Below are 27,610 nucleotides of genomic sequence, written 5' to 3' on the forward strand. Positions count from 1 at the left end.
GCTGACATTACCAATGGCAGAGATTAGCGATGTGAGAAATTTGCAATGTCAGAATCAGTGGCGTAGCTACCAATGATGCAGCCGATGCCATGCACCGGATCCCAGAAGGTAAGTACCAGTGCTGGCGCTGGCTTGCCTGGAAATACCTTCTTTTTTTTCTTGAAATTGCTTGTAGGATTTCTTGGTTACTATCTTTGTTCCTTAGTTTCTTAGTTACTTAGTTGCTTTGCTGTGCCAAGAGTCACTGGGGTTCAAGACTGTCCTCGTCGCCAAAATAATGTTGTATCCTTAGTGGAAAGACACCAGAAGCCAGGATGAATATTCAAGACTCGTTTATTCAGCCTTCAAATCAGGTTACATCTTAGATGACTCCAGCCAGCCTAGTGTGGTACCAGCCCCACCAGGAGCAGCCTCCCTAGCTGCTCAGCCCATCTCCAACTGCCACATTCACCCCACTCAGTCACCCAGGCATTCCACGCATCACAGGCACACCAACATTCTAACACCAAGACACACTCTGGCTGAGCAGCTAGAGGCAGCAGGGCCAGAATACATGTTATATAAATATGTAGGATATACTAGTAAGCAGACCCACCGAGCTCTTCACTGGCTGCAGTTAGGTAAGAGGGAACCCATTCACTATGTATCTGTGTGAAGCCTGGCTGCGGCCTCGCATTTGTGCTCTCCACCAGTAGGGGCAGGGTGGAGGTATTGTGTCTTGTAGAGGGAGGCATCATGAGCCGAGCTCTGTCATTGGGTGACTGCGGAAGCTGTTATCCAATAACAAAGCAGCTCTGACTTGTAGGAGCCTGAAAGCAGCGCAGGATCCTGAAACAGTGAGGGTCCTAGCGGCTTTATTCAGAGGTTAGTCCTGTCCTGCTGCAAGGTAAATGGGCCTGTGTGAGGGGGCTTTTGTGTTACACAAGACATTTATTGTTTTCTCTGTTGATGGGTATGTCTTGGACTTATCGGTTGCAAGAGCTGTGAAACTGCAAAGGAAAAAAAGCAAGTATGCTTTAAAATCATACACAAGCAGTAACAGTACAAAAAATAATAAATAACAGCAAAATGATTAAAAATCTGTTCCTGGTGATTACTCAAACAGGTGTATAATTTTTCAGGGTTTTCTATAGTAACTAGGGATGGGTGTAGCTCGTGAAATTCTTCGAAGATTATCACTCAGAATTACCCAAGAATTCTGCGAGATTGAGTGAAATTACATGAGAGGATTAATTCTGCATTTAGCGCTATTTTCAAAAATGCCCTCTTGCATCCAAAATGGGTGCAAGGATGCATTTGGTGCTAAGAAATACTGCTAAATGCAACAGAACATGAACAGCGAGCACTAAATGTGCACTTAGGGTAGGATTTTCCCCCAACGTACTCCTGGCATTTAGCGCTAGTTTCTTAGTGCAACATGCACCCTTCTGTCTAAAATATAGAGCTAAATGCAACAAAATATAAACCACAGCGCAAGCAGGTGCTCGCGGTCACTAGATGTGCTCTCGCTGTAGAATGCCACTCTGCGTATCACCGCCATTTCCTAAGTTTATCTGTCACCAACCTGCCTTCTAGAGGGCGAAGGTCAGGATTAAACGATTTCAAAAACACAGCACCAGGCTGACCCTAGTACATACAGCACCTGGATGTCTTTAAGCAGAAGGACCATGAAAGAGTGAAGATCTGACTTTCTTTCACGCTTTCTTAGCGTCATACAAGGTTGAAATTATCAGTGTGTGCCCCCCCAATAGGGCTTATTTTGAGGCGCGGCCTACTCACTCGCAGGGTGGGAGTCCCTAGGGAGGGTGCATGTGTTTGAGGGTTTGGGAGATTTTCTACTAGGGGTAGCAACTGCGAAAATGAACCTGAAATGGCTGCACTTTGACTACTCTGCCGCCAGAGGGAGTAAAAGCCCAATAATTGTGCAGAATTTGCTGTTTTCCCTGTTGCCACTGAAAGCCCAGAATATCCTCCAACAGGTTATTAATGTTTTGTTTTCGAGTTACATCGAAATGTAGAAACCCTATGCATAATTATAACTCCATGTCATATGCAACATTATCTTGACATGAGAATTCGTCCTGGTTCATCACAGGAATTACAATCACAAAAGAGGGGCGAGGGTTAAAGACAGTTTATACTCCACCACCCCGAACCCCCAGAGACCTATAGTGTACACACAAAAGGAGTGGGAAGAGTAAATAATAACACCATATATACTAATACGGTGCAAGATAGAGCCAGCCCCAATAGGGCAAATCACTCTATTTGAAAAAACTGCCCTCACTCACATACCGAGGTATGTGACATGCTTCATCATTGGGCCTGCTTACAATACGCCCTGGTGTACCCCACACAGGACAGAGCATAAGGGAGGGGGAAAAAATAATAAATTTCTCTCAGTACAACATATAGTCAACAAACTAAACAGACACAACACTTAACACATCCAATGAGGTGAAAATAGTGCAAACACCATGTGTTTCCAAACCGAAAAGTGCGACAAAGAAATTGTGCAGTATGAGGAGTGATTTAAAACTGATTAAAGGTGTCAACCAGAAAACAAACTTTATTAGACTTTACTTGGCACCTTTACCAGGATTAAAAAATGAGAGAACAGAGGATGGGAAAATGCCTTCAGGAGATAATTAGGAACCTCAAGGCTTCCCTCCTACCACTGCCAGAGTCAACATGTTTCGACCGCTCTTGATGCGCCTGTATGGTCACTCCGGTCTTCGTCAGGACCGTCGCATTCGGTTTCTCTCAGGGTACCCCCGTAATCCGAAGGAAAGTTATTACCCCAACAGGGAGGTAGGTCCAGTTAATCCATACCCATCCTGTGTGATAGATGGAGAGTGTCCCCTTAAGTGCGGGAAAACAATCACGAGTTTATGTATTAAAAATACTCGTACTGGTGTCCGGTGTACAGGACGCCAGAGAACACAAACGTTCCGAAGGCTCGTCCTGGCTGATTCTAGCACAACCTGTGACACCGCGTAGATGGAATTAACAATTTCTAAAGATGTTATCAATGCTCAATATCAAATGTTCAAAACAGTTCAAAGTTCATTTTCTCAATGCACCTTGATTTTCAGAAAACTTACTCTCGAAAGTCCTCCAACAATTTGTCAAGGAAGAAAAAGAAAATACTGAAACTTAGTAGTGTCCTGGCTCAGCAACTTTGTAGCAAGATTGTCTAGGGAGGGTAGAGTGAACCTCAAAGAAAGTAAACCCTGATAATCCAAGATGGCTGCCGCCATCGCGTGTGAGAGTTCAAGGACTGCTGGGAAATGTAGTTTATCCTTGAGGCACTGTCGCTTAGTGCATTCTCCACACACATAATCCCTCCCACCAGACAGCGCCAACGTTGTTTTCAGACAGACAGCTTTTTCTCCTCTGAAATGGACTTTATGCAAGTGGTTTTGGAAGTTAGCAACACTGTCCCAACTGAGTCGTAAGCCAGAAGCCATACTTCCTGGCATGACTCCTGATCAAAGTTTAATGTCAAAAAATAAAAATTACTTCTAGCTGTTTTTCTCTAACCCTTGCAAGCCCCACCCCCTGAATGGGCCATACAAGACATCAGGACTGAGGAAGGGATATTCCAGTTCTAGGACTACCCATTCTCGCCAGAGCAGACCACTCAGCAGAATATCCCCCTGGACCTCCCTATCTGGCAATGAAGGAAAAAGAGAAAGAAGAAAGGGACAGGAGAGAACATGTAGGGGGTGGTGGGGCCTTTATGGATGCAGAGGTGACACAGAGGAGGCTGGAGTCCTGCACCTTTGGACCACAAGGCAGAAAACCAGCATCAGGCCCTGATGATGAACAAAGACTTGGTGGCCCTAAAGAACATTCAACAGGAAACATCAGAGACAAGATTCCCGCTAGCCTACTTAATTTTTACAATGAATAAATATTCCATCATTATTGGCCCACCAATTGCTTCAAAAAGGTTTTTATTTCATAAACTATAAATTTTTCATGAAACAATCATATTTTTAATGTAAGAAACGTAATTGATCTATACATCCAGCATTATTACTTGCCCAATAATACATTAAAAAACAAAACAGGTGATGGACCGAATGTGGATCAATGTCACACATTCACCCCAGTCCAAAGATCTGGGCCCAAATCCATCGTTTTTTTGCACTCCACACCACCCTGGGTTAGACAATGGTGATATGCAAATCAGCTCTGACCCTGTGCTCCATGGGAACAGTCCAGTCCGAACTACAAAAGCCATGTCCTTCCCAGAACGGAATCAAGCATCCGAGGACCGGACCGGTTTCGAGGTAACACCTCTCATCAGCCCGGCTAGCTTGACTCCAGTGGTGTGGAGTGCCTGGGACCCACGTGTGAGCATCCCCAGCGCACTTAGGGCGGAATATGCAAACACAACAGGTGATGGACCGAATGTGGATCAATGTCACACATTCACCCCAGTCCAAAGATCTGGGCCCAAATCCATCGTTTCTTTGCACACCACACCACCCTGGGTTAGACAATGGCTGCACGGGGTCAGAGCTGATTTGCATATCGCCATTGTCTAACCCAGGGTGGTGTGGAGTGCAAAAAAACGATGGATTTGGGCCCAGATCTTTGGACTGGGGTGAATGTGTGACATTGATCCACACTCGGTCCATCGCCTGTTTTGTTTGCAATACTACATTAAAAACACAATATTTCATCATAATTTCATCAGCACAAAATAAAATGAAACAACTTACAACAAACCCCAATCAATTCTCACATCCATACAAGCATACCCAATCACACATTAAGGACAGGCTGAGCACCATCATGAGGGGACAGCAAACTGATGTATTTTGTGTCACGCCTGATGGGTGAGAACGGCTGGGAGGGATTGGTGAGCACCCAGGGTGACTTGAGGCGGATCAACGGAGCATTGCAAGGACCCACCGTTGGCTTCGCTTCCCTTTCTCAGAGAGTAGAGGAGCACCATGTACTGCCGCCAAGGAGGCCCACGCTGCCACACTGGGGCAGAGAGGGCAATGCAACAGAGACCAACATCTCAACAAGGGTTTGCCACCTCAAGTGCCAGGTGACGGCAAGATAATCTGACCAGGAGCAGCCAGGGTGCTTAAGACGGTCATCCCCGGCCACGTTCAATCACTCAGTCAATAAATCAGTATTTATAAAGCACTCAAATCACCCATGAGGGTCTCAAGGCGCTGGAGTTGCTAGCTGCTGCTATGTGGTTTGTTATTCGAACAGCCAGGTCTTGAGCCCCTTCCTGAATTGCTGGAGTGACGGGACGGTTCTGAGGTGCAGGGGAGGGTCGTTGCAAGCTTTGGCCGCTAGGTGCGAAAAGAGCGTCCTCCCATGTGGGCTCGTCGGATCCGCAGGTGTCTGCGAGGAGGAGGGAGGCTGATTGTAGGTATCTGGTCGGTTGGTGGAAGGTCATGCGTTTGTTGATGTAGACTGCCACTTGAACTTCAACCCCTGGTAGTGACTGACACTGTTACCCAGGATGTGATTGGTACAAGAAATGCCATAGGCCAACCTCTGGCAGACGTGAGCGGCTGCAAGAGTCTCAGGATGCTGGAAGTGTGCACGGACAATGCTGTAGATTCAGACCCCTCCGCCCACCAATAGAGCGTTGGCCAAGTCCTATTCGTTGGTCCGGGTCTCGGATGCCGGGGCCCCCTGGTGGCAGCTTGCCTGACCTGACACTCCTGGGGGTGTCAGCAGTCAAGCATGACATTGGCGTGGCTCTATCAGTGGGCACAGTAGCCACCATTGTAGGCTGCGGTCACCGTTGAAGGCCACTGTGTGGCCCGGAGGCTACAGTAGCTCGAAAGGACTGATGCTGTCCGACACATCTGGGCTCTTTGACCCCAGGCACCTCTCTGGGCTTAGTTCATATTTCGAATACCTTGGACCCCACTTCTGGTTTTGGGGGTGGAGGGGACGTCATATTCACGCTGGCCTGGTCACTGTGGACTTGAGGTCATCAGACCAGCCTCCTGTGATCATGTGTCTGAGACTCTGAGCTAACAGAAAGGATGGGAGGAGTGACAAGGCTCTGTTTGCTGTTCTTAGTGTCTCTTCGGGTGCTTCCAGCTGCTGCTCACGTTGCACTGGTGAATGACGTCTTTTGGGCACAGGTTTGGTTTTCTAAGGAGGACTAATGTTAGCTCATTAGCACCGAGAGGCTCACTTTGCATTTGAGAGGCTGCCTCTGCCTCCCACCCTCTGAGCCGACTGTTTACAAGAAAAGGGCAGAAAGGCAGGAACTAAATTGCATGTTGCATTTCCATCCGACCCAACAGGAGCCCAACGAGTGTTGGCCACAGTGCCAGAACTCAACAAAGGTGGCATCCATGGCACAGAGCCACATAGCAGCTATGCTCAAATCGAGTCCATTTCAAAAGCTGCAGGGTTCACTCATTCATTCACAGAATGCATTGAAGCAAGCTTTGGCAATGCAAATCATTTTGTCTTTCATGTTGTGGCAAGTCTTATTCTGAGCTTTGCTATTCAACAATGGTACAACGTGGACAGTTGCAACACAACCTTCCCTAACACAAAGAATAAGAGCAGGAGGACTGTCACAAGATTCTATCACACATACAGGCCAGGTGGGTACTGTCGTATGAGAGACATAAACACACAATAATGATAAAATTCCTTCACGAAACAGCCAATTATTGACTGATCGTACATTCATCTACTCCATCCAGATAGAATACTAAACGATCCACATAAAGCTTCTGGTATGTTACGTCCCTTACGTCGACATAAAGCTCCTGGTATGTTATGTCCCTTACTTCAACATAAAACGTCTGTTATGTTATGTCCCTTATGTCGACATAAAGCGTCCGGTATGTTATGTCCCTTACTTCAACATAAAACGTCTGGTATGTTACGTCCCTTACGTCGACTTAAGCTCCTGGTATGTTATGTCCCTTACTTCAACATAAAACGTCTGGTATGTTATGTCCCTTATGTCGACATAAAGCGTCTGGTATGTTATGTCCCTTATGTCGACATAAAGCGTCCGGTATGTTATGTCCCTTACGTCGACATAACCTGTCTGGTATGTTATGTCCCTTATGTCGACATAAAGCGTCTGGTATGTTATGTCCCTTAGGTCGACATAAAGCATCTGGTATGTTATGTCCCTTATGTGATCATAAAGCGTCTGGTATGTTATGTCCCTTAGGTCGACATAAAGCGTCTGGTATGTTATGTCCCTTACGTCGACATAAAGCGTCTGGTATGTTATGTCCCCTATGTCGACATAAATCGTCTGGTATGTTATGTCCCTTAGGTCGACATAAAGCGTCTGGTATGTTATGTCCCTTACGTCGAGATAAAGCGTCTAGTATGTTAGGTCCCTTTGCTTGCTTCATTTAGCAGAAATGGGTAATACAATTCAAAGTAGTTGCAAACATGAGGCCCCAAAGGACCTGAGGATGAGACTGCTGTAGCCCTGCATTAAGGCAGCTGCTTATCAGTGCTTAATTTGAGCCGGAGTTTGCCAGTGTGTGCCAGCGGCACACGTCTGTCGGGACTTGCACTTTTTCCTTATTAAACATTCACTAAGAGCAAGAGAGGGAGATACACAAAATGCCTGATTGCGAGGGGGTCCTATTTTTCGACTTCTGCATAAACATCTATTTGCGCAGGGGTCGGAATTACGAGTTTACTGTTATTAAATCCATGGAATAATTACCAGAAGCGTTAAATAACTCAACCTTCATTTACTTTTGGGAGGTCAACCCTGCCGAAATGTCACAGGGAGAAGCATGCACGATTTACTGCATCATGCATTTTAATGCGTTAAACACCAAAATCTGCGCGTTATTCCCCACAAACTCGTGACAGGTGCTATTTATCGTACTTGATAATAACGTACCCCGTGGTATTGTTATTTACGAGGTATGATTGATAACTTCGCTATCAGGGACTCTAGGAGGAGAAGGAGAAAGATGGAAAAATAAAAAAAAGTACCAAGCAGGATCCTGCAAAAGTGAAATAAAGAGGCCGGAGGTGACGTCACTGCTACGCGGCTACGTTTTCCACAAGCAGATATTTAATAACGCTGGGTATATTAGAATGGCCACTGCCAGTCAATCTTTTGTGGCGCACGGATGGGAAGATGCGTGTCGCATCCCCCGGCGTAAAGGCGGCGCATTGCTGGAGTTGCGTCACAAGCGCAACGCAGCTCTAGCTAGGCTCGGGGGTGCCCCTATGGCTAACATGCTGTGTCAATCCTTACGCCTGCTTCAAGCAGGAGCAGCGTTTTAATGCAGCATGGCCTTAAAAGTGATTGAGTGAAATCTTGTAGATTTCACTCAGCCACATTTAGGAGGCGTTCCTGCACCGGAACGCCCCCCGCGCTGGAAGGCCTACATGTGGCGCATGGCTTTACAACGTGACCCATCTCCCAGTTACTTCACATTGTAAATAACCCGCAGCATGGCGCTGGCTTTGCGCTGCCGATGCGTCACAAAAGTGACGCAACAGCGGCGCAAATGTGGCGTAAGGGGCTTGTAAATCTGCCCATAATTTTTTAAAACATGGTGCACTCAATGATTTTATAGGTGTCGCATGATCACAAACGCTACTGGTGAATTAACCTTTTCGAAGTTAAAACTACTGAAATGTTGTCCCTCGTCAATGACACATGAGTGACTGAACTCACGTGCAATGACACAAGAGTGATTGAACTCACGTGCAATGACACAAGAGTGACTGAACTCACGTGCAATGACACAAGAGTGACTGAACTCACGTGCAATGACACAAGAGTGACTGAACTCACGTGCAATGACACAAGAGTAACTGAACTCACGTGCAATGACAAGAGTGACTGAACTCACGTGCAATGACACAAGAGTGACTGAACTCACATGCAATGACACATGAGTGACTGAACTCACGTGCAATGACACAAGAGTGACTGAACTCACGTGCAATTACACAAGAGTGACTGAACTCACGTGCAATGACACAAGAGTGACTGAACTCACGTGCAATGACACAAGAGTGACTGAACTCACGTGCAATGACACATGAGTGACTGAACTCACGTGCAATGGCACAAGAGTGACTGAACTCACGTGCAATGACACAAGAGTGACTGAACTCACGTGCAATGACACAAGAGTGACTGGACTCACGTGCAATGACACAAGAGTGACTGAACTCACGTGCAATGACACAAGAGTGACTGACCTCACGTGCAATGACACAAGAGTGACTGAACTCACGTGCAATGACACAAGAGTGACTGAACTCACGTGCCATTATGGCCACTGAATACGGCGTCTTGCAAAAGGCAGACTTCCAAGATAGCCTCAAAGATCTCACCACAACCAAACTGAGGAAAGTGAATACTTACAGTCTTGTTGGTTTATTAAAAGGTTACCAATTTAATTTTTGTTTAATAACATTAATAATTGTTAATGTTTAGTTTTGTCTAATACTATTTTTTATTAAAATTGTTGATTGGTCAAATTAAAAACGTATTCGGAGATATTTTACGAGGGGGTGGGGGCATAATTTCGACTGCCTCGGGGCCTCCATAGGGTTGAATCCTGCACTGCTCATATTTACTGGGAGGGTGGCGGTGTGACCACATCCCTCCCGCGAGCAGAGGCAGCGTGTGAAAATGTTCTGTGCCTGGTCTGTGCTCCACTTCCGGCTTCTGGTGCGTTTTACCCACTTCCTTCTGAACGTTATGTGTGTGCATGTGTGTGTGTGCGTGAGTGCGTGCATATGCGTGTGTGTGTGTGTGTGCGTGAGTGCGTGCGTGCATGTGCGTGTGTGTGTGTGTGCGTGCATGTGCGTGCGTGTGTGTGTATGCTGTGATCGCGTTAAGCCCTGAACGACGCTTTTCACAGAGCGCTACACAGAAGTGCATTAGTGCATAGGAGACAACTTTGGAACCCGAGATGCTTCAATTGTGCACATTACACGAGTGAGGGAAAGGAAGTGAAACGGTGCACATTACCCAATATATAGAGGGGCAACAGAGTGCAACACTGGGTTATGGACACACAAGGGTACTGGTGCATATTCCAGAATTGTGGACACACATGAATTGTGTAAAAAATGGCACTAGTGTGTATCACCAAATTCTGGATACACAAGGTCAGTCAGTAAATCAGTCAGTAAATCTTTATTTCGAAGAATAAAAATTCCTCATAAAAGCACATTACATAAAATTTCATTAAATTTCATTACATTTCATTCCTGAACTTTTCATGTTAAAAACAACAATAGAGAAGAGAGGATATGATTCATGGGGCAGGTATAATTTTACAACACTAATTCATTTCTTGTATTCCTCAATCTTACTGCTACTTTTAAAAAGCTTAAAATGGCACATAGGGTGTGGGGATCAGTGGCTTTCTGTAAAAACAACAATGCAGTTTTTGCTTGGCGGAATTTCTGTTTCTTTAAAATGTCTACCAAAAACAATCGTCTGGGGTTACTATAAAATGAACATAAAAGTACAAAATGAAGGGTGTCCTGCGGAGACCTATTGTCGCAGCCGCAGGCACCCTTCTGCTCAATTGATACGGTAAAACCAGCAGGGTAAGCTAAAATATTTGGTAACCAATTGAGCCTAAAATGGCACATTAAAAACCGATCATTTTGGCTATACATAAGAAACAGATATGATTCCATTCCCCCTGCATTTCTTACAAGGTCATAGGCTGCTAGTGATTTCTTTGCCAGGCCACAACTTCTTCTGTCAGCGACAAATTTTTCTAAAAGCAATTTTTTTACCTTCATTTTACAACTATTTACAATCAAGGAGGGATCATAAAAAAGCTGGCCCAGGTCAATACTAATATGTATTTCCGAATTGTGGTTGCACAAGAGCACTAGTGCATGTTGCCGAATTGTGGATACAGAAAGGCCTAATAATGAATTCAGGACGCAGAAGGGTACTAGTGCATATTACTGAATTGTGAATACAAACAGGCGTAGAGACTTTTAGTGAACTGTGGATGCAGAAGGGCACTAGTGACCATTAGTGAAATGTGGATCCAGACAGGGATTAATGCTTAATAATGAACTGTGGATGCAGAAGGGCACTAGTGCACATTAGTGAAATGTGGATCCGGACTGGGATTAATGCATAATAATGAACTGTGGATCCAGAAGGGCACTAGTGCACATTATTGAATTGTGAATACAAAAAGGCGTTAGGGCCATTTAATGAACTGTGGATACATAAATGCACTAGTGCACATTAGTGAAATGTGGATCCAGACTGGGATTAATGCTTAATAATGAACTGTGGATGGAGAAGGGCACTAGTGCACATTAGTGAAATGTGGATCCAGACTGGGATTAATGCCTAATAGTGAACTGTGGATGCAGAAAGGCACTAGTGCACATTAGTGAATTGTGGATCTAGACTGGGATTAATGCTTAATAATGAACTGTGGATGCAGAAGGGCACTAGTGCAGATTAGTGAAATGTGGTTCCAGACTGGGATTAATGCTTAATAATGAACTGTGGATGCAGAAGGGCACTAGTGCACATTAATGAATTGTGAATACAAACAGGTGTTAGAGCCTTTTAATGAACTGTGGATACATAAATGCACTAGTGCAGATTAGTGAAATGTGGATTCAGACTGAGATTAATGCTTAATAATGAACTGTGGATGCAGAAGGGCACTAGTGCACATTAGTGAAATGTGAATACAAACAGGCATTAGAGTCTTTTAATGAACTGTTGACGCAGAAGGGAACTAGTGCACATTACTGAATTGTGAATACAAACAGGCATTAGAGCCTTTTAATGAACTGTGGATGCAGAAGGACACTAGTGCACATTATTGAATTGTGAATACAAACAGGTGTTAGAGCCTTTTAATGAACTGTGGATACAGAAGTGCACTAGTGCACATGAGTGAAATGTGGATCCAGACTGGGATCAATGCTTAATAATGAACTGTGGATGCAGAAGGGCACTAGTGCACATTAGTGAAATGTGGATCCAGACTGGGATTAATACTTAATAATGAACTGTGGATGCAGAAGGGCACTAGTGCACATTAGTGAAATGTGGACCCAGACTGGGATTAATGCTTAATAATGAACTGTGGATGCAGAAGGGCACTAGTGCACATTATTGAATTGTGAATACAAACAGGTGTTAGAGCCTTTTAGTGAACTGTGGATGCAGAAGGGCACTGGTGCACATTAATGAAATGTGGATCCAGCCTGGGAGTAATGATTAATAATGAACTGTGGATGCAGAAGGGCACTAGTGCACATTAGTGAAATGTGGATCCAGACTGGGGTTAATGCTTAATAATGAACTGTGGATGCAGAAGGGCACTAGTGCACATTATTGAATTGTGAATACAAACAAGCGTTAGAGCCTTTTAATGAACTGTGGATACATAAATGCAGTAGTGCACATTAGTGAAATGTGGATCCAGGCTGGGATTAATGCTTAATAATGAACTGTGGATGCAGAAGGGCACTAGTGCACATTAGTGAAATGTGGATCCAGACTGGGATTAATGCTTAATAGTGAACTGTGGATGCAGAAAGGCACTAGTGTACATTACTGAATTGTGAATACAAACAGGCGTTAGAGCCTTTTAATGAACTGTGGATGCAGAAGGGCACGCGTGCACATTATTGAATTGTGAATACAAACAGGCGTTAGAGCCTTTTAATGAACTGTGGATGCAGAAGGGCACTAGTGCACATTAGTGAAATGTGGATCCAGACAGAGATTAATGCTTAATAATGAACTGTGGATGCAGAAGGGCACTAGTGCACATTAGTGAAATGTGGATCCGGACTGGGATTAATGCATAATAATGAACTGTGGATGCAGAAGGGCACTAGTGCACATTATTGAATTGTGAATACAAACAGGCGTTAGGGCCATTTAATGAACTGTGGATACATAAATGCACTAGTGCACATTAGTGAATTGTGGATCTAGACTGGGATTAATGCTTAATAATGAACTGTGGATGCAGAAGGGCACTAGTGCACATTAATGAATTGTGAATACAAACAGGTGTTAGACCCTTTTAATGAACTGTGGATACATAAATGCACTAGTGCAGATTAGTGAAATGTGGATCCAGACTGGGATTAATGCTTAATAATGAACTGTGGATGCAGAAAGGCACTAGTGTACATTACTGAATTGTGAATACAAACAGGCGTTAGAGCCTTTTAATGAACTGTGGATGCAGAAGGGCACGAGTGCACATTATTGAATTGTGAATACAAACAGGCGTTAGAGCCTTTTAATGAACTGTGGATGCAGAAGGGCACTAGTGCACATTAGTGAAATGTGGATCCAGACAGAGATTAATGCTTAATAATGAACTGTGGATGCAGAAGGGCACTAGTGCACATTAGTGAAATGTGGATCCGGACTGGGATTAATGCATAATAATGAACTGTGGATGCAGAAGGGCACTAGTGCACATTGTTGAATTGTGAATACAAACAGGCGTTAGGGCCATTTAATGAACTGTGGATACATAAATGCACTAGTGCACATTAGTGAATTGTGGATCTAGACTGGGATTAATGCTTAATAATGAACTGTGGATGCAGAAGGGCACTAGTGCAGATTAGTGAAATGTGGTTCCAGACTGGGATTAATGCTTAATAATGAACTGTGGATGCAGAAGGGCACTAGTGCACATTAATGAATTGTGAATACAAACAGGTGTTAGACCCTTTTAATGAACTGTGGATACATAAATGCACTAGTGCAGATTAATGAATTGTGGATCCAGACTGGGATTAATGCTTAATAATGAACTGTGGATGCAGAAGGGCACTAGTGCACATTAGTGAAATGTGAATACAAACAGGCATTAGAGCCTTTTAATGAACTGTGGATGCAGAAGGGAACTAGTGCACATTACTGAATTGTGAATACAAACAGGCATTAAAGATTTTTAATGAACTGTGGATTCAGAAGGACTCTAGTGCACATTATTGAATTGTGAATACAAACAGGTGTTAGAGCCTTTTAATGAACTGTGGATACAGAAGTGCACTAGTGCACATGAGTGAAATGTGGATCCAGACTGGGATTAATGCTTAATAATGAACTGTGGATGCAGAAGGGCACTAGTGCACATTAGTGAAATGTGGATCCAGACTGGGATTAATGCTTAATAATGAACTGTGGATGCAGAAGGGCACTGGTGCACATTAGTGAAATGTGGACCCAGACTGGGATTAATGCTTAATAATGAACTGTGGATGCAGAAGGGCACTAGTGCACATTATTGAATTGTGAATACAAACAGGTGTTAGAGCCTTTTAGTGAACTGTGGATGCAGAAGGGCACTAGTGCACATTATTGAATTGTGAATACAAACAGGTGTTAGAGCCTTTTAATGAACTGTGGATACATAAATGCACTAGTGCACATTAGTGAAATGTGGATCCAGACTGGGATTAATGCTTAATAATGAACTGTAGATGCAGAAGGGCACTAGTGCACATTAGTGAAATGTGGATCCAGACTGGGATTAATGCTTAATAGAGAACTGTGGATGCAGAAAGGCACTAGTGCACATTACTGAATTGTGAATACAAACAGGCGTTAGAGCATTTTAATGAACTGTGGATGCAGAAGGGCACTAGTGCACATTATTGAATTGTGAATACAGACAGGCGTTAGAGCCTTTTAATGAACTGTGGATACAGAAGGGCACTAGTGCACATTAGTGAAATGTGGATCCAGACTGGGATTAATGCTTAATAGTGAACTGTGGATGCAGAAAGGCACTATTGCACATTACTGAATTGTGAATACAAACAGGCGTTAGAGCCTTTTAATGAACTGTGGATACAGAAGGGCACTAGTGCACATTAGTGAAATGTGGATCCAGACTGGGATAAATGCTTAATAGTGAACTGTGGATGCAGAAAGGCACTAGTGCACATTACTGAATTGTGAATACAAACAGGCGTTAGAGCCTTTTAATGAACTGTGGATACAGAAGTGCACTAGTGCACATTAGTGAAATGTGGATCCAGACTGGGATTAATGCTTAATAATGAACTGTGGATGCAGAAGGGCACTAGTGCACATTAGTGAAATGTGGATCCAGACTGGGATTAATGCTTAATAGTGAACTGTGGATACAGAAGTGCACTAGTGCACATTAGTGAAATGTGGATCCAGACTGGGATTAATGTTTAATAATGAACTGTAGATGCAGAAGGGCACTAGTGCACATTAGTGAAATGTGGATCCAGACTGGGATTAATGCTTAATAGTGAACTGTGTATACAGAAGGGCACTAGTGCACATTAGTGAAATATGGATCCAGACTGGGATTAATGCTTAATAATGAACTGTGGATGCAGAAGGGCACTAGTGCACATTAGTGAAATTTAGATCCAGACTGGGATTAATGCTTAATAATGAACTGTGGATGCAGAAGGGCACTAGTGCACATTAGTGAAATGTGGATCCAGACTGGGATTAATGCTTAATAGTGAACTGTGGATGCAGAAAGGCACTAGTGCACATTACTGAATTGTGAATACAAACAGGCGTTAGAGCCTTTTAGTGAACTGTGGATGCAGAAGGGCCTTAGTGCACATTAGTGAAATGTGGACATAGACTAGGATTAATGCTTAATAATGAACTGTGGACGCAAAAGGACACTCGTGCATTTTACTGAGTTTCATATACAGACAGACATTTATGGCCTAACTTATGGGTTTTTTGCCGTAGGGCAGTGCCACAGGCCTTCCTGCGGCGCTGCCGCAAAAGAAAAGGGCAGGAATGCGCCGTATCTATTAGTTACAACGCATTCTTGTCCTTTTCCCCTGTGCCGATGCACAATGGGCTGCTGTGCGCCAAAGCAGGCACCTTTGCACCATGGTGCAAGGGTGCCTGCACTGCGGGAATTATAATTTTTGTGCAGCAAGCGAAACCTTCCTGCACAAAAACACTCACAAGAGGCTGTGAAAAACGAGGAGAAATAAAGATATTTCTCCTCGTTGTGCCTCCCTTATGCCTTGCGATGCCTCAGATTTACGATTTCTCGTAAATCTGGGGCAGTGTCACTAAGCCATGGAAGGCGCAGCACCACCCATTGCACGCTCCTCTCACGCAGAGTTCTGCATGAAAGGGGTTCATATTTATAATCCCATGGAAAATTCCATGAAGTGCCATGAAAAACCACGTAAAAGGGCTCCAGGGGTCCTCATAAATATGCTGTGGCACTTTGCGCCACCGGAATGTCAATAAAGTGGCATTCTGGAGGCGCAAAAGTGTTGTATTAATGAATTCTGGATGAAGGATGTGACTAGTGCATATCAAGGAGTAGTGAAAGAGGACACTAGTGAATATTAATAAATTATTAATTCAGGCGGGCATATAATTAACTTGTGGATGCACAAGGACACTGGTACACAGTAATAAATAGTGGATGAGCAAGAGCACTAATCTATAATATTGAATGGCACTATTGTACATGTCTTTATTGTGAATAGAGATCAGTGGATATAGGATCGCACAAGTGCATGTTAATGAATAGTGGATTCAGAAAGGTGGTAGCGTATATTAAATGTGGATGCAAACGTTCCATATTGAATATTACTGAATTGTGGATGCAGAAGGACACTAGTGCACTGTATTGTGGCTATGTACGTGCACTATTGAATATTAATCGATTGTGGATGCAGAAGACCACACATCCATATTTTGATGTTATGTTTTCCTTTTTTGTTTTTTCTAAAGTACAACTAAAGAGCAAAATGATGTCTGCTACAGAATCTGTTTGGGTGGAGGCAAGCCTTCCAAAACCACAGAAACTTGCAATACATAGTACTCATGCTGTGCTGAAGTTGATCTCAAATTCAGCCTAATTTTTAACAATAATTTGCAAAAAAACTCATATGCAATTACTTCTTTTGGAAACACATTTATTTTTGAAGCATGTTCAAAAGTAGCATTTTGCTTATTACATTTGTTTGCTGTTCTAAGTAATAAACGTACTACATGTTTCGGTCATTAAAGTCTTCAGGCTCAGTGGGGCTTTCTCAGGCACTCTGTATATTAACTCACAGTTAGGATGTCACAAAGGATATATGATTAACACTGTTAGTTTCTAGGTGTTCCTCAGTTGTACCTTCACTCTGACTGTCCATTTCGGCTCTCTTCCAGGAGTGGACCGGGGTGCCCAAGGATGCTCTTGAGAGCCTCAAGCCAACCTTCAACGAAAGCATCTGTTACGTGAGCGAGCTTCCTCTACACCAGGGCTCCGGGCAAACAAGCTTCCCTGCTCAGAAGACTTCGAGCACCTTCCCAAGAGCGACGTCCAGCCCAAAGAACGTCTTCTTCCCAACTCCAACCTCCATGGGGAACCTGTACACTGACGGTCTGCACCAGCAAGGAGTGAGCAAGAATGGATACATCACGCTCCAGCACTCGCTGCCTCCCGTGCAAGCTGGTGCGCCAACTCGCAAACCCGAGCAGAGCTCCATGCCTCCCAGACCAGAGGAGGTCTAGTGGCTAGAGCTGCTCTCCTAGCACAACCTCTGCTCTTCATCCTGTCCCTGCAGGCTTCCTTCTCTTGTTTCATACCGCCTTTCCATGCCTGAAGGGGTTTGCTCCCTCCCACCCTGTCCTGGCACAGCTTCAGCCTGTGTTCATTCCCTCTAGAACTTCCATCTCTGTTACCTCATTCCATCAGAGAGCCAGCCTCTTCCAGCAGGTAGCTCCATTACTTCCTCGTCAGATCCCTCATCCTTCAAGTACACCTGGCTCCCCTCTTCCTGGACTTGTTCACCCTCCTTCTTTCCATCCTTTCACTGTAGACCTTCACCTCTTTCTTGCTCGCCATTCCCTTGGACTGGAGCTCGAGACCTGAGCTTCTCTCACCCTGTCACCGCAGACTTGCCTTAGGCCTATTGGTTTCATCTAATGCTTTCTCTGCCCCTGTGGGCAGAGTTCCCCCTCTTCCTGTCCCCTTAGCGTTTGAGCTGTATTGTCCAGTGCATGTTGACCTCACCTCCTCGTGTCCAATCCCTGTGTGGCTTCACACCTGTTCATCCTACCTCTGCAGTCCTCACCTCCTCTTGTCCAATCCCTGTGTGGCTTCACACCTGTTCATCCTACCTCTGCAGTCCTCACCTCCTCTTATCTAATCTCTTTGTGGTGTCACAACCTTTCATCCTTACCCTGCTGAACTCACCTCTCCTTCTCCAATTCCTGTCTGGCTTCGTCCCCTCTCACTCTAACAGTGTTGGGCTTGTATCTTGTTTTCCCGGGCCCATAGGGGTTCATCTCTTTTCATCCTTACCCTGTTGCCTCTTGTCCTTTTCCCAATCGGTGTCAGCCTGAACCTCCTCACATTAGCCCTGTTTGCCTCATCTCCTTTTGTCGTCCAATCCCTATCGCGATTCATACACTTTAACCCTACCCCTGTTGGCCAGAAATGCTCTTGTCCAATCCCTGAAGGTCTGAAAACCCTCTCTCCCTACCCCTACGGTCTTGTTTCCTATCCCCCAATTCATATCACGCTTCCTGCCCTCTCATCCTACCCCTGTTGGCCTGATCTCCTCTTGTCCAATCTCTGATGGTCTTCACGCCCTCTCATCCTACCCCTGTTGGCCTGATCTCCTCTTGTCCAATCTCTGATGGTCTTCATGCCCTCTCACCCTACCCCTGTTGGCCTGATCTCCTCTTGTCCAATCTCTGATGGTCTTCACGCCCGCTCACCCTACCCCTGTTGGCCTGATCTCCTCTTGTCCAATCTCTGATTGTCTTCACGCCCTCTCATCCTACCCCTGTTGGCCTGATCTCCTCTTGTCCAATCTCTGATGGTCTCCACGCCCTCTCACCCTACCCCTGTTGGCCTGATCTCCTCTTGTCCAATCTCTGATGGTCTTCACGCCCTCTTACCCTACCCCTGTTGGCCTAATCTCCTCTTGTCCAGTCTCAGATGGTCTTTGTGCCCTCTCACCCTACCCCTGTTGGTCTCATCTCCTCTTGTCCAATCTCTGATGGTCATCGTGCCCTCTCACCCTACCCCTGTTGGTCTCATCTCCTCTTGTCCAATCTCTGATGGTCTTCGTGCCCTCTCACCCTACCCCTGTTGGCCTGATTTCTTCTTGTCCAATCTCTGATGGTCATCGTGCCCTCTCACCCTACCCTGTTTATCTAATTGTATTTTGTCTGATCCCAGTCGGGCAGTGAGAACTCACCATAACCTCAAATGCTAGTCAATGAAAAATGATTTCCTTTTGGAAAGTGTGTCATCTCCATCTCTTCACAAAACTGATTACTGAGGCAAAGACACTCCCTCCTCTGTTGCTGGGAAGTTCAACTGGTTGTATAGTGGACCCTAGATTGACAGAGGACTCACCTGTGCAGGTCAGCAGTGCACTCACCAGTCCGGGTCACCCCAGTTTGCTGCGCGGCTTTATTTGCTCAAATGAGCGCCAGCGACGAGCTTCACAAAATGGTCCCTGTTCTTCTGTAGCCCAAGAGAGATTATTGAGGTTGTTTCAGTGGATTAACCCTGGTCCCCCCTCCGGCTCTCAGGAGATGGTACAGCCTACAGTATTGTGAATCTAGATCACCCAGAGTGTGTGACACTGACATAGAGACAGCCAGCGGGTATGAGAGACAGATATAGAGACAGCCAGCGGGTATGAGAGACAGATATAGAGACAGCCAGAGGGTGTGAGAGGCTGACACAGGCACAGCCAGAGGGTGTGAGAGACTGAGATAGAGACATACAGAGGGTGTGAGAGACAGATATAGAGACAGCAAGCGGGTATGAGAGACAGATATAGAGACAGCCAGAGGGTGTGAGAGGCTGACACAGGCACAGCCAGAGGGTGTGAGAGGCTGAGATAGAGACATACAGAGGGTGTGAGAGACAGATATAGAGACAGCAAGCGGGTATGAGAGACAGATATAGAGACAGCCAGAGGGCGTGAGAGACTGACATTGAGACAGCCAGAGGGTGTGAAAGACTGAGATAGAGACATCCAGCGGGTATGAGAGACTGATATAGAGACAGCCAGAGGGCGTGAGAGACTGATATTGAGACAGCCAGAGGGTGTGAGAGGCTGACACAGGCACAGCCAGAGGGTGTGAGAGACTGAGATAGAGACATCCAGAAGGTGTGAGAGACTGACATTGAGACAGCCAGTGGGTATGAGAGACAGATATAGAGGCAGCCAGTGGGTATGAGAGACAGATATAGAGACAGCCAGAGGGTGTGAGAGTCTGAGATAGAGACAGCCAGAGGGTGTGAGAGGCTGACACAGGCACAGCCAGAGGGTGTGAGAGACTGAGATAGAGACATACAGAGGGTGTGAGAGACTGACATTGAGACAGCCAGAAGGTGTGAGAGACTGAGATAGAGACAGCCAGAGGGTGTGAGAGACTAAGATAGAGATAGCCAGAGGGCGTGAGAGACTAAGATAGAGACAGCCAGAGGGCGTGAGAGACTGACATTGAGACAGCCAGAGGGTATGAGAGACACATATAGAGACAGCCAGCGGGTATGAGAGACAGATATAGAGACAGCTAGAGGGTGTGAGAGTCTGAGATAGAGACAGCCAAACGATGTGAGAGACTGACACAGAGACAGCTAGGGGATGTAAGAGACTGAGATAGAGACAGCCAGAGGGCGTGAGAGACTGACATTGAGACAACCAGAGGGTGTGAGTGACAGACATAGAGACATCCAGAGGGTGTGAGAGACTGAGATAGAGATATCCAGAGGGTGTGGGAGACTGACATAGAAACAGCCAGAGGGTGTGGGAGACTGACATAGAAACAGCCAGAGGGTATGAGTGACTGACACAGAGACATCCAGAGGGTGTGAGAGACTGACATTGAGACAGCCAGCGGTTGAAAGAGACAGATATAGAGACAGCCCGAGGGTGTGAGAGACTGAAGGCCCGATTCACAGAACTAACTCAAAATAAAATCCTAAACTTACTACTTTTGGTATTCACAGAAGTTAGGATGTTGTCTTAATGTTTGTCTTGGGACAACATTTAGACAGACCTAAGACAGACCTAAGACAGACTTAAGACAAAGCTTAAGACAGACTTAAGACAGACTTAAGACAGACTGGAGACAGACTTAAGGTAGGATTTTGTCTTAAGTTTGTCTTAAGTCTGTCTTAAGTCTGTCTTATGTCTATCTTAAGTCTGTCTTAAGTCTGTCTTAAGTTTGTCTTAAGTTTGTCTTAAGACAAACTTAAGACCAAATCTTAACTTATGTGAATACCAAAAGTAGTAAGTTTAGGATTTTGTCTTAAGTTGGTTCTGTGATTCGGCCCCTGAGATAGATACAGCCAGAGGGTGTAAGACTGGCAGAGACAATAGGTGTGAGAGAATGACAGAGACAGCTAGGGGATGTGAGAGACTGACAGATACAGCTAGAGGATGTGAGATACTGACATGCAGACAGTTAGAGGGTGTGAGAGACTGACACAGATACAGCCAGATGTTGTGAGAAACTGGCACAGAGACAGCCAGAGGGTCTGAGAGCCTGACACAGAGACAGCCAAAGGGGTGAGAGACTGACACAGAGACAGAGGGTGTGAGAGACCGACATAGAGTCAACCAGACCGCGTGAGAGACTGAAATAAAAAGATCCAGATGGTGTTAGAGACTGACAAAGAGACAGTCAGAGGGTGTGAGACTGACATAGAGACAAACAGATGGATGGTGTGAGAGACTGACAAAGAGACAGCCAGTGGGTGTGAGAGACTGAGACAGAGGCTCGATACTGTGTACCTATCACTGCCTGACAGGTACAGAGAGCCAATTACAGAGAGATAGAGCGAGAGATGGAGCGATAGATAGAAACTGACAGTCAGTGACTGCTAGCCATACAGAGACAGCCAGAGAGAATGAGAGACTGACGGGTGCACTGAGCCAATGACAGAGAGAGAGAGATAGAAACTGACAGTCAAAAGCTGCCAATGAAAGAGACAGCCAGGGAGTGAAAGAATGACAAAGCAACAACATACAGAGAGATTTGCAGGGTTAATAGGGAGAAAAACTGACAGTCAAATAGACAGACATAGACTGATAATTACACAGAGAGAGCCAGAGACTGCCCCTTCAATTCACAGAAAACTGGAAATATGCTTCGACTAGGAGAGAGCTGCGCAGACGGGGCGACCGTGGGGCGCAGACGGGGCGACCGTGGGGCGCAGACGGGGTGACCGTGGGGCGCAGATGGGGTGACCGTGGGGCGCAGACGCGGCGACCGTGGGGCGCAGACGGGGCGACCGTGGGGCGCAGACGGGGCGACCGTGGGGCGCAGACGGGGCGACTGTGGGGCGCAGACGGGGCGACCGTGGGGCGCAGACGGGGCGACCGCGGGGCGCAGACGGGGCGACCGTGGGGCGCAGACGGGGTGACCGTGGGGCGCAGACGGGGCGACCGTGGGGCGCAGACGGGGCGACCGTGGGGCGCAGACGGGGCGACCGTGGGGCGCAGACGGGGCGACCGTGGGGCGCAGACGGGGTGACCGTGGGGCGCAGACAGGGCGACCTTGGGGCGCAGACGGGGCGACCGTGGGGCGCAGATGGGGTGACCGTGGTGCGCAGACGGGGCGACCGTGGTGCGCAGACGGGGCGACCGTGGGGCGCAGACGGGGCGACCGTGGGGCGCAGACGGGGCGACCGTGGGGCGCAGACGGGGTGACCGTGGGGCGCAGACAGGGCAACTGTGGTGCGCAGACAGGGTGACCGCGGTGTGCAGATGTGGCGACCGTGGTGCGCAGGCGGGGCGACCGTGGGGTGCAGACAGGGTGACATGGTGCGCAGACGGGGTGACCGTGGGGAGAAGACAGGGTGACCTGAGGCGCAGACGGGGTGACCGTGGGTTGCAGACGGGGTGACCGCGGGGCACAGACGGGGTGACCGTGGGGCGCAGACGGGGCGACCGAGGGACGTCCATCTGCAGCTCAGGATGTGCAAGGGACAGAAAAAATACATTCCAGCTAGAATGTTGATTAGTTTATCTGGCCATAGTCTGGGTCTTAAATAACACATTTTCAAATATAAAACTATTACATTGTTTACATTTTAAATTTCGCACCGGCAAAATATCATATCTGCTTTTCTCTCTTGTTAAATTTCCACTGAGATTTTGTCATTTGTATTTGCTGTTGTGTGTTATTTTTTCATGACGATGGATTAAAGGATGCTGAGAGCTCCTTGGTGCTTGAAATTACCTTTAAAAAAATATAAACGCTTTGCTTTAAGGCGCTATACAAATGCAGCTAGCAATAATGACCCCTGTGACGCTCAGCTTAAGACCTTGCTTTTTCTCACAGCAATGCAACACACTGAATACCATTAAAAGCAAAGATTTATGCATAATAGATACGTAACAACTACGGAATTTGCATATTTGTGCTGGCAGTGCCTACTGCCTGATCTACGCTTCTTGTTCGATGGATGACCTTTGAACTTTATTTTTGTTATGTGTTTTTATCTGCAAGGTCAGCTGCTCCCAATAAAAATAACCAGATGCCACCATTGCAGTCGTGACAACCTCTGTTCAGCTTCCAGGGCGTTCGGGAGGGGGCCAAACCTTCAGAAGGTTCCGGGGTCGGGTCAAGGGGTCAAGAAGTGGACCTGAAGCAGGCCAAGGTTGTGGGGTATTTCTCATGAGAGTTTCATTGTCTGCAAACAGTGTGGTGCCGAGTATCTCTCTCCAGAGAGCAAGAACTGTGTACAGGACCCACTTTTCGACTCATCTCAACTTCAGTTCTCAGTGTAGGTTTGGTGACTGTCAATCAATCAATCTGGAGTTTGTTAAAGCGCGACTACTCACCCGTAAGGGTCTCAAGGCGCTAGGGGTGGGGAGGGTGGGGGGGTGCAGGTTCCATTCCATCAAGGAGGGGGGTCTGTCGAAGAGCCAGGTTTTGAGGTTTCTTGCGAAGATGGGGATCGATGTTGTCTGTCTGAGGTGGAGCGGAAGGGCGTTCCATGCTTTGGCCGCGAGGAAGAAGGAGCGGCCTCCCGATCTGGTCTTTCTGGTGCGGGGGACCACGGCGTAGGAAAGCTGGGCTGATCGTAGGGTCCTTTGGGGTGCGTGGAATTTGAGTCGGCTGTTCAGGTATGCTGGTCCGGTGCCGTGGAGGGCCTTGTGTGCGTGGGTGAGCATCTTAAAGGTGATTCTCGCCTCAACGGGGAGCCAGTGGAGTGTGCGCAGGTGCTGGGAGATGTGGCAGTGTTTTGGCAGGTTGAAGACCAGTCTTGCGGCGGCGTTCTGGATGTTCTGTAGCTTGCGGATGAGGTTTGATTCAGATAAAAGCTGTTTGTAGTAGGGCATTCATTTTGGATCAAACATTGAGTATCTTGAGGAACTTGGCTCTCTGTTTACAGCTGCAAACAGATTGAACACCTTACACAGTGTGGGTTTCCCATATATCTGGTGTTGACTGTTAATGTAAACGAGTCTACCTGTGAAGTGTATGGTATGGGGTCAATGCTGCCCATACTCACGCTTGCTGCACCTGAGTTGGGTCTGTGATGGCATTCACGATGCCTCATATTATTCTGAGCTATTTTGTACTTACTTTCAGGCCTCTAATACTAGACTCGTTTATAAAGCAATGTGTGCAAAAGAAGCTTGGATGATGTCATCAGTTAAGTCATCAAGGACGTCGTTTGGGATGTTGACAGTGATGTCTTAAATGATGTCATAGACATGTCATGAGTGATGAAATATGTGAGGTCATAAGCAGTGCATGGCAGGAGCAAAAGCTACAACTGGTAAATTTCTGTTTTTCTTTTTTAGTCCACGTTAATATTGTGACTGACATATTTATCTTACTAAAACAATACTTTAACATTGTTTTGTTTTCCAGTAACGTTCTACATTTAAAAAAAATAAACAGATCTTCTTATCACACCTAACTATAACATTATTTTAACCTTTCATTTTTTTCTGTGAATTTCTAGTGATTATTAGGTCTCGCCTGGCATTGCAGTGCAAAGCGCTGCACGCTGTGCGAGAGATTTTGTAGGAGAGTACATTTCAGAGGCGGACTTGAAGCCCCCCCCCCCCTTCATTTCCATTGGCTGGCATCACCGTTTATGCTAAACGGTGGCCTGCCATTGGAAGTTAGGGGATTTTTTGTTGACATCCTTTCGCCTCCAATCCGACTGGGTCACCTGCTTTGCTGCTGTCGCAAAGCACTTTCTTATCTTTATGGGGCCATGTGTTTCTAATTCACGCTAATTAGAAACACATGGCCCCATAAAGCTAAGAGATCGATGCTAGTTTCTTTTGCTGCACAAGATTAATTAAATTCCTCTGATGCCTCTCAAGAGGTCAAGAAGAGAATTGGGTTGTACAATGTTGATTGTGTTGCCTTCAAAGTCATCCTGACTAACGTTTGCAAGTTTGTCTCGTGCGCTGTGTAACAAAGTCAATACATGCCAAAAGGAATCAAACGGGAAAACACTAATGCCCGGCCATCCGCAGTTACCGTTTAAAGCCCGTACTTTATTCATTTCTACAGCACATTCTTTTGATCCGCTAACTGATAAGATGGATTCACTAACAAATGATTGTGTTTACAGCGATGTAATCGACCTCAGCAGTCTCTTCATTTTTGGGTTTTTCATAGTTATTAAAACATCTGTCCTGCAGACACTCATTTTAAGCACCAGCTGGAGACTTATTGAAAAAAACAACTTTAAGTTGCAAGACTCAGCGAGGGTCATTTGAGTGTCGTACGGAAGAAGCGCTTACTGATAATCAGATTAAAGATGTACATTCGAACTGTGGATCCATCTGAACTAGTTAAAGATCCCTAAAACGACCATTATCCTGCATGACCCTGTGTCCAAAAGTCAGCGGACCATTATTACATCATGCGAATACTCTGTCGCTCTGCTGGAATACAGGGGCTTAGTCTCACATTTCATAGCGCGCGTCGGCACACTTTACACCGGACTCTACCCCTGGTTGGGTTGGGTTGGGAGGGATATTATTGTCCCCTTTTACACTGGCGAAGGTGGGTGAGACGGACATGCCCTTTCTCTCCACTTATATTCACAATTACGATTGAACCGCCTAGGCTGGAACATCTGGCCGTCTGATTGGGTCACTGGGTTCGGTGGTGCAGATACTGGCGACCTTGGGCTTTACCCTTGGTGCACTGAGAGGGATACAGATCCTGGAGGGTGAAAATGTGCTCCCGCTAAGCACATGGAGCATAGGTAGCTAGGGAGCCACCTTACTCATGTAGAAAAGATAGCTGAAGCTAACATCACTTATCCTTCTGCTGGATTGCGCTTCTGAAAAAGATTACCCCCCCAAAAAAAAAATCCTAAATACGCTACAAAACTACTCTTTCATGCTCATTAAGGGAACTACTTTGTGTGGATGTGTACTTTTGGAAATAGGAGAAAGCCACTCACAGTGAAGTTAGCCAAAAGCGGAGGTGGGCTGCCCCACTGCCCCTCTCTGTATGCTGTAGGACGAATGACGCAACAGAACAAAGGATGAAGACAAGGGCAGATGGAAAGCCCCTGTAAATAAAAAAAGCATATTAAAGATATCATTTTAGTAAAATCAAAAGTTATTTGGCTAATGCTAATGGACTTGATTTTAAAGCAGATATATTTCCACTGGCACACGGAGATGTTGAAATAAATACTGCACTTCTATCGTGCGCTCGTCATTTTGAATGTGCTCCCGACTCGCCCCTATCCTGTCAGAAGCCCCGCTGTGGAATTCTTTTGTAGTGGCGCATCACGCACTTTGCACTAAGTTCGAATCTTGATTAGTAAGGAATAGAGCTAACACTTTTTTTGTTGAAGGGCTTAGTTGGTTTGGAAAATAGAACAAATTGATAGCACCATGTTAATATGTGTGCTACATACGTAATAAGTATAATAAAATGATGAAAATTAGTTTTCTTGGTTTCTTAATACATAAGAAGTAAAATAATTATAACAACCTTTTCTCTGCTTCGTTGCCGTGGTGGAAATCTGGCAGGATAGGTCCCTAAATCTATTGTGGATGTATCTATATGCACTACCTTCCCCTTGCATATCACTTGCACTGATCCCAATGTTTGCACTTGTCACTTTATTTGCACCTGCTTTAACACAAATGAAGATGTTGACATATATTCTGTCATCTGAACTGTTGATCCTTTGACCAATCTTGATTAATTGATTAAATCACAGTCATTCATCACATTTGTTATCTGGTGTTGTCATAACTTTATGTGCATTGTCGACATATGTGTTCTCTGACATTTTGTAAACTATTTCCACTGTGACCATTCTTTTGTGTACCACTATTTACCCGAGTCCAGTGGTCTATCGGGTTACCCCATTGATCTATAACTCGCAAATCGTTATGTAGCAAGGCCTGAGTGAACAACTCCTAAAAGTTGAAAGTCATTGGGGCACATGCATCAAAGGAAATTGCATTCGCAAATGGTGCGAATAGCAATATTCGGCCGTTTGCGAATGCAATTCCCATTTTTGAGATGCTTTAACATTTTGGTAATTTTCGCAATTTAAGAAATCGCAAAATTGCGATTTCTTAAATTGCAATTGCATTTAAGGAATTACAAATTGAGATT

General features: G+C 45.7%; 1 protein-coding gene across 1 annotated transcript in view; it reads left to right on the forward strand.

Moving 5' to 3' along the window:
• Positions 1-23,531, forward strand: part of IL2RG (interleukin 2 receptor subunit gamma) — a 185,760-nt gene extending 162,229 nt beyond the window's left edge. Inside the window, exon 8 of the mRNA XM_086918287.1 lies at positions 17,177-23,531. Coding sequence (XP_086774413.1) covers positions 17,177-17,521 — 345 coding nt within the window. The 3' untranslated portion in view covers positions 17,522-23,531. The remainder of the gene's footprint in view (positions 1-17,176) is intronic.
• Positions 23,532-27,610: the final 4,079 nt, after the last annotated feature.

Source organism: Lissotriton vulgaris, chromosome 4_1, assembly GCF_964263255.1.
Source record: "Lissotriton vulgaris chromosome 4_1, aLisVul1.2, whole genome shotgun sequence".
Lineage (NCBI taxonomy): Eukaryota > Metazoa > Chordata > Amphibia > Caudata > Salamandridae > Lissotriton > Lissotriton vulgaris.